Source organism: Lactuca serriola, chromosome 8, assembly GCF_051521515.1.
Source record: "Lactuca serriola cultivar US96UC23 chromosome 8, Lser_US96UC23_V15, whole genome shotgun sequence".
Lineage (NCBI taxonomy): Eukaryota > Viridiplantae > Streptophyta > Magnoliopsida > Asterales > Asteraceae > Lactuca > Lactuca serriola.
Genome location: NC_136415.1, coordinates 122,176,959 through 122,184,803, shown reverse-complemented (window position 1 = coordinate 122,184,803; position 7,845 = coordinate 122,176,959). Strand labels below are relative to the sequence as shown.

General features: G+C 35.5%; 1 protein-coding gene across 2 annotated transcripts; it reads right to left on the bottom strand.

Annotated features, from left to right (window-relative positions):
* Positions 1-1,914: 1,914 nt before the first annotated feature.
* LOC145065964 (curculin-like (mannose-binding) lectin family protein / PAN domain-containing protein) lies at positions 1,915-5,976 on the bottom strand. 2 transcript variants are annotated; one of them, XM_079013095.1, is made up of 2 exons: positions 5,800-5,976; positions 1,915-4,439 (listed from the first exon to the last, which is right to left on the bottom strand). In XM_079013095.1, the coding sequence occupies exon 2, from the start codon at positions 4,404-4,406 to the stop codon at positions 2,103-2,105; it is 2,304 nt and encodes a 767-aa protein (XP_078869221.1). In that variant the 5' UTR covers positions 4,407-4,439; positions 5,800-5,976; the 3' UTR covers positions 1,915-2,102. The 2 variants fall into 2 exon arrangements, with proteins under 2 accessions (XP_078869221.1, XP_078869222.1); XM_079013096.1 differs by lacking the exon at positions 5,800-5,976 and adding an exon at positions 5,565-5,788.
* Between the last annotated feature and the right edge of the window lie 1,869 nt (positions 5,977-7,845).

Below are 7,845 nucleotides of genomic sequence, written 5' to 3'. Positions count from 1 at the left end.
CTTGAAATGTATTTTTTTTTTGTATTAATAAACACTAACCAACATAAACTTGTTTTAATAATTTGTCAGAGACATAAGGCTGATCCAAAATTTTCTTTTTTAATGATACATCACCTATTCCATTACCACCATTACTCTCATCATCTTCCTCATCTTCACTTAACTTAACAATAGGCGCCACACGTTTTGATTTATGTTCAATGATAAATGCAAGTTTGATAGTTAAAGAGGACTTGTTATTACTAATCACAGGGTTAGGTTTTTGGGACCCTGACAAAGGTGGACCCTTTCCTTCACTTGCTGAAGTTGTTTGAACCTCTCATAAATGAACCATCATTCACGAATAAAAGGGGGAAACCCAACTGAATCAATCAATCAACTAAATCAATCAATAGAAAGTCAATTTAGTACTGAAAAATTAAATTGGTAGAATACCTGGGAATGTGAGATGACGAACACATGAAATAGGAAGGGGAAAACCAACTTAATCAATCAACATCTTCTTCGTTTTCTCCGTTAAGAAACCCTTTCCACCAAACCCAAAACTTGCAATGTGTCCGTCTGAATGGGTCGTCAAGAAGAAGATAGAAAAAACAGTGTAGGTTAGGAGGATGGTATTATTGAAAACCTTGGAACCTTTAGGAAGATTGTATCAGCGTCGTAAGGAGGATGGTCGTAAGAAATTGTTGCCGAAGTATGAAGAGAGGCATACGAATTGTGGTTTGATGATGGTTGTTGTAAGGCGTAAAAAAATAGCGTACTAATTTTTCAAAAGAAAAGGCGTGTGAGTTTTTTTTTCTTAATGACATCATCAATTTGATCTCACGGTTGAAAATTATAAATGAATTAAAATCAATGGGTCATGTTGTTAAAGATGATGTAAGAAGGTTTCTCTTTTAATATATATAGAGATGATTCTATATCAAAATAAATTTTCAAATATATCCCTTTTTTGTTTTAATTAATACATTTTTTTATTTTTTATTTTTTAATTTTTTTTAAACAACACAAAGTTGGTCTTTTAAATTTTTAAAGACTTTCCAATTTTTTGGTTATAATTTATAGTAAATGTTGAAATTTAAACCGTGTAATATATTAGCCATGCCCTTTAAGACGGGGCAATGTGCATTTGCATCTGGATCAATCGGAACGGAAACTGGACTTGGACCTAATCTCCTAAGCCTCAACACGTCCGGTCCAAAAGTTGATCCAATCTGGTTCGGTCCAAATACTCACCCTTACAATCATAATAGATAAACTAAATTTCGATAGCGCTTCAACGAGTTGTACCATATACATCTAAAATTGTGTCAGTCAAACGGTTACAAAGAACCGAAAAATTCGGACCTGGAGCTACCTCAACAGGTCCGATTTAAGGTCCATCAATATCTGTCAAACCGGTCTGGTCCAAATGTCATCCCTATGTATTATTTATTTTAGGTTGTAAGGAACCAACTTCTTACACAAATGAATGTATCTATTCTCTGGATACTTCGACAGAAACATAAAAACACAAGAGTTGACTTCTCCTTGTTCCACAGGGAAGCCCAACAACAACAGACAATGAAATCGCCAGGAAATCACGAGCCAAAACATAGAGAACTGTCTACCACGAGTTTCCAAGCTTTAATCCGTAGCATTGATAAAGTTGTTAAACATAGTAATAATTAACAACGTCCAGGTGTTCCAAATAATGCACCTTTAGTTCAAACCATTTTAAAAACCCACGACATAATTATTCTTTTTTTTTCTTTTACGTTTCAACTTGTCCCAACAAATAATTTCACCTAGCACTGAAATAACTTGTAAATATTTTTCTTATTTTAGTGCGTTTTATTCATCTAATCTTTATTTGTCTTATTCAATTTTACACGTCGAAAATCCATAATATGAAAAAAAAAATGATTCAAGACATTTGTTGAAAAGATCAAGACAATTCATTAGGCAAAATTTACAAAACTTCTAATTCCACAACGCTAAAAGTTCAACTAATTCAATAGGCTAATCTAAAAACTTGTACACAATTAAGTTAGCCTCGAATATAAACAAAAAAAAAAGTACAAAAATGAAGTTAATGTCTGCATTTTGCAGTCATTAGTTTTTTAAATACTGTCAGAGTCTGATCCTTCCTCCGACGGTATTTTACAACAAGCAGAAGGGTGCGGTGGAGGATCAACAGCCACCGCACCCTCCAAGACATTCACTATCTCTCCCATTGAAGGCCTCATCCTCTCATCCGATTGAAAACACCAAAACATAATCCTCAACACCCGCTCCAACTCATCACCATCAACACCACCTTCCACTGTCTTATCAACAATTTCCGCCACATTGCCGCCCACCCATTTCTCATAAGCCCAATCACAACCACCACGCTCAGCCTTCGGGTCACCACTCACCACCGCCAACACAATCGACCCAAAGTCCCGTATATCCCTCGCACACACTCCTCCACCACCACCACCATCACCACCGCCACCAAGAAAACTCTCGAGACCAAATTCATTCACTTTAGCTTCTAAATTCTCATCCAAAACCACGTTTTCGCAACCTAAACTTCCATGTCCTATGAACTCTCGACACCCCATGTGTAAGTACGAAACCGCCCTTGCAACCGCTAGTAAAAGATCCAATCTTTTCCTCCACGTAAGCCTTTTCCGTACCCCCGGGTCTTCCAAACAACTTTCCAGTGAACCATTTGTGAGAGACTCATGAACCAAAAACTTATAACTCGGGTCACAACAATAACCCTCTAATCTCACCAAGTTTTTATGATGAATGCTTCCTAATTTCAAAATCAATCGTCTAAACTTTCTTGGGTCAACGTTCATGGCACCATAGTCTTTGACCACAACCGGTTGGTTTTCCGGGAGAACGCCTTTGAACGTACTTTTTCCGATCCGGTGTTTAAAATTGTCGGTTATGTCCTTCAATTCGATATATGTCAAAGCAAGAAAGCCACTAGGGTTAGGCCCATCGCCGGAAAAAGCCCGAGTCTTGAAAGAATACCTTCTTCGATAGAACCAAAACCCCGTTAAGCCCAAATGAATCACGACAAACACTAGAATCGTAACGCCTCCGATTCCAATCACACAAGAAACGCAAATTGAACTATGTGGATCTTGTATTGGAGTGTTTTGTGAGGGATTTGCAGGTTTTGATTTGGATAAATTGGGGATGACAGCAATGGGATCGCTGCATCGTTTGACAAATGAAACGGAGCTTACAGAAAATCCCGATTGACCGCTAACGTATTGTGTTTTCTTGATTCGGCATTTCGAGGTGCCGTCGTTCATGAAGGTTGACGCGGTGCAGAGGTGATCTTGTTCGCATAAGTTTTGACATTGGTCAGAGCTGATTTGAGAGATTATCGTTTCGTTAGGTGGATAAATAGCATATAATGAAGTATGATCGAGCTTAATCATGGAAGAACCGGATTTGCAGGTTTGTTGATATGGAAGCAAGCACTTGGAAGAAGGAACGGAGGACAGAGAATACGGGCATTTGCATACTGGAATGCCTGTTTCGTTAAACGCACAAATTCCGGTCACTCCACAAGTTGCGAAAACATCACATTGATTCTCGACAGCTTGCCAAACTACTTTCCATGAGTTTTTTGTCCATGAGCGTAACCGGAGATTTCCGTCCACATCCAACCGAAGGATCCGAAACTTCACATCTGCGTCACCATGATCTTGAGAAAAAACCGACCAGACTGGGCTTGACGTTTTGTCGAACAGTTGGAAGGCACCATCAGAAGCAAGAACAGCTCGAAGATTCGATTGATTTGGGGTTGCTGTACTCCTCCAATAAACAATATCGTTTTCCCACTTGAGTTCCAAATCGCCGATGGCTCCAATTCTCAGACTGTAAAAACTCGAAACAGAATTTCTGCTAGCAGCTCGTAGCACTTGAGATGAAGATAAATTCTGGCCCGGAAGAAGCGTATCAGATGGAGTATCGAAGCTTTGCCAAACAATGTCCTTTTTATTATTCAAAAGAACGAGATTGCCATCATTTTGCAGAACTGCTGAAGCAACAGATGAATTGGTGGTTTTGCTTGCCCAAACAACAACTCCTCTTGTGGAATCGAAAAGAACCAAATCTCCATTGTTGGTGAGCTCAAAGTATGATTTATCTCCTACTCTTAAATCGCCACCAGCAACCCAAACAACTTGTTGTTTCTCAACTGGTATTAACCCTGAGTTTATACGGATCCCAATGCCATACTCATTTAAGCGATTAAAAAATCGAATTGCAAAATCTCCATTTGGAGAAGCCCAATGATTCTTCGATTCCACAGATAGCCTTGAACCCAATGGAATTTCTGAAAAAACAACCGGTAAAAGAACGACAAGAAGCAAAAAGATTGAACTGACGAGTGATAATTTCCGTCTTCCAAGCATACCTGCATATGCTTATAACTGCAATTCCGATCTCTGCACATTCAAACAAATGAATTCAGCTAAGAAGAAAGCTTCATTCTCTAAAACAAGGTCTGAATTTAGCTTAACGATTTCATTTAAAAGACCCAAAATGGCTGGTAATATGATTAGCCATCAAAGTATAATAATAAGAAAATTAGCATGTGAAGAATGAAGAATCAATTTTGATTATTTGTTGGTCCACCATAACCAAACCATGGAGAAAACTCAAAAAGAAACAAATATTCAATTGGGTGTGATCTCTGCTGAAACGTTATGAATTTATTGATTGGTGAATTGAATCTTTGGTAAAAATGGGTCCCAGATTAGGCAGATAGGATGATCATTTGAACATATAAGTAATCACTTTTTGTAGCTCAAAATTGTGCTAAACAATTCATATATTCAAGGAACGCACTCAGGAAAAGTGAAATAAATAAAGATCGAAACTTTGACCAACACTATAATAACTCATATCCTTTTATTATAGAGATTTGGTGAAAGACAGCCTCATGTTTGAGATATTTTAAGTTGAAAACTTGAAATGCGTATTATAATATACAGTTATAAACAAAAGTTTGTGAACACAAATGAATGTAAACCATAGAAAAAGCATTAAAAAGATAATACAATGGGAACCCACAAATTCAATGGCCAAAGAATACACACAAATGAGAACCAAATATGGAAAAACCCAAAGTCATACAATTGGACCCATTGATTCAATCACTGTCATAACTACAGAGATGTGAAGGTCAAAGCAGACTAAAAGATTGATTGAGTGTGAAGTGAAGATTATGTTTGATGTGTATAAAACATGAAGAAGAATAAGGAGAAATGAAAACTCCGACGATAAAGTCAAGTAAATGCAGAAAAAAAGGGGGATTTTGAGATGAACACGATGGTCTATTTAACACAAGATTTAGTAAAAAGTCAAGAATCTGATGATGGGTATGGAAGATTATGAACTAAAATAAGGTGAATGCACACAAGATCGATCAGAAGTCAATATATTTTTATGGGTATGAAAGATTATGAAGTAAAATTAGGGTAAATGAGAAGCCAAGTGTTAACATTTCAATGATTTCAGAAAGAAAAAAAAAAAGAGGGACATTGAGCTGAATCTGATAGTGTACTTACACACAAAGATACAAGATTTAGAAAGATTTCCAAAATCTGTTGATGGGTATCAAAGATCATGAACTAAAATGATATGAATGCATCAAAGAGATAAGTGTACAATATGAAGATGTGAATGAAGTTTTAACTTTAAAAAGAAACCGAATTAATTGCAGGAAAAAGAAGACATTGAGGTAATATTAATTGTACTAGGTTGGAAAAGCGGGTGAGAGGAAAAGGCAAAGATGTGACAAACCAGTGAGGAGATGTCAAATCCAGTTGAAGCGCATTTATTGGTTATTTGAGTTCATGGTCGCCGGAAGGTGGTTAGCCGGAGGTGGAGATTTCTCCGGCGAGGATACCCGTGAGCGGAGTGGGGTGGGAGGGGGAGCAGAGAGTACAGAGCCAAGTGGACTGGTCACATGAAAAGGAGTTGTGGACTTTTGTAGCTTGTTATTTTGTCTTTTAGTGAACAGTAGTAACTTTTGAGTTTTGATGAAAAAGGGTAAAAGAGGAAAGTGCATTATTTCATTTTTATTGTATTTTTCTTTTGTTTTATTTAATTTCTTAGAAGAAGTTCCATTCATGATGCTCAATTGTTTTTAAGATTATAACTTTAATTGCGTATGAAAAACTATATATTAGTTGATATCTTATAAACAATAACTTTTAGTAAAACTAGTTTATAAATTAAATGCAAAATCTAAAATAACATAAAAAGGCCATGTAGTAGTAAAAGGATTCCATGCTGTAAGATAAATATGTAATTAGGGGTGTCAAAAAAACTCAAACCCGATTAACCCGACCCGACCCTAACCCGATTAAGGCATTTAGGGTCGGGTTTTATAGGGTCAAAATTCTTAATCGGGTTATTCGGGTTAACCCGACAAACCCGAACTATAGTTAGGGTCGGGTTTAGGGTTGATTTTTCTATAAAAGTCGGGTTTTGGGTTAACCGGATTAACCTGGATAAAAATATACTACAATATTTATGTATTTTATTCCACCTCATATCTTCTATTTTTGTAGATTATGTGGCCTAAAAAAGAGGAAAATAAGATGCAACACAATTGTAAAACAAAATATTGATTTGTACAAATGGAAATTAATATGTAGCATAATAAAATAATATGCAATGGTAGTTTATCATGGCCTAAAATAAAAAATACATAGTCACAAATCAAATGAATAATGTTTTTTACTTGTATAGTATAAACAAGAAAAATAAACCATATACACTCAAAGTCATTTGGATTTAACACATCCTAATTTAACCTTCTGAAAATAAACATTATTATAAATATGACACAATATTTTTGTCTTACATTGTAACCTGATTAACCCGACCCTATAAACCCGAAACCCGAATAACCCGAACCCGGATAACCTGTACCTTAATAGGGTCGGGTTCCGGGTCAAATTATTTTTATAAAAAACCCGACTAACCCGACCCGTTTAACCCGAAACCCGATCGGGTTGACCCGATTAACAGCCCTATATGTAATAAGTATATTTTTTTTTTAACTAAAATAAATATGAATAATAACTATTAATTTCCGATTATTTATGTTTACTCATAATATTATGATAGATTTATCGCATTTCATGGTACAACGCAGATATGTATTATGGTTTATCTTACTTGACCTCCATATAAAGAAAAGTTTGATAATTATTTATATGATGATTGTGATAGGTCGTCACTAATTTAAATTATAAATTATCTATATTATAAATATTTTAGAGTTATCAATGCTATGATGAAAAAAATAATTATATTACTGTTCAAGTGAAAATTTTGTTTTTATGTTTATGTGAAATTTTATAATATTTGGGAAGTTTCCTTTGTGAAGTTTTTATAAAATAAATAAATAATCAGAAATTTTATAATATCTATATTCAAATTATTAACTTTCCAATTTGTTTAACTTAAATTTCAAATATTAACAATATTATCGTAAATTTCTAGTATGGCGTGACTCTTGAATATTATTGTTAGGGGTGCAAACGAGCCAAGCTACTCGAGATCGAATCGTTAAAAGCTCGACTCGAGATCGATTTTAAACGAGCCCGAGCCGAGCTCGAGCTTAATATTAGGCTTGTTTATTAAACGAGCTCGAGCTCGAGCCTCTGTTCCTTGGCTCGATTAGGCTCGCGAACCTAAACGAGCCTACATATATATAATAAAAAAAAATTATTTTTATATATTAAAAATAAATAATAATTTAATAAATACAATTTTAGGAAATTAGAGTATACCGTAAACGAGCCGAGCTCAAATCGAGCCCGAGCCCATACAATT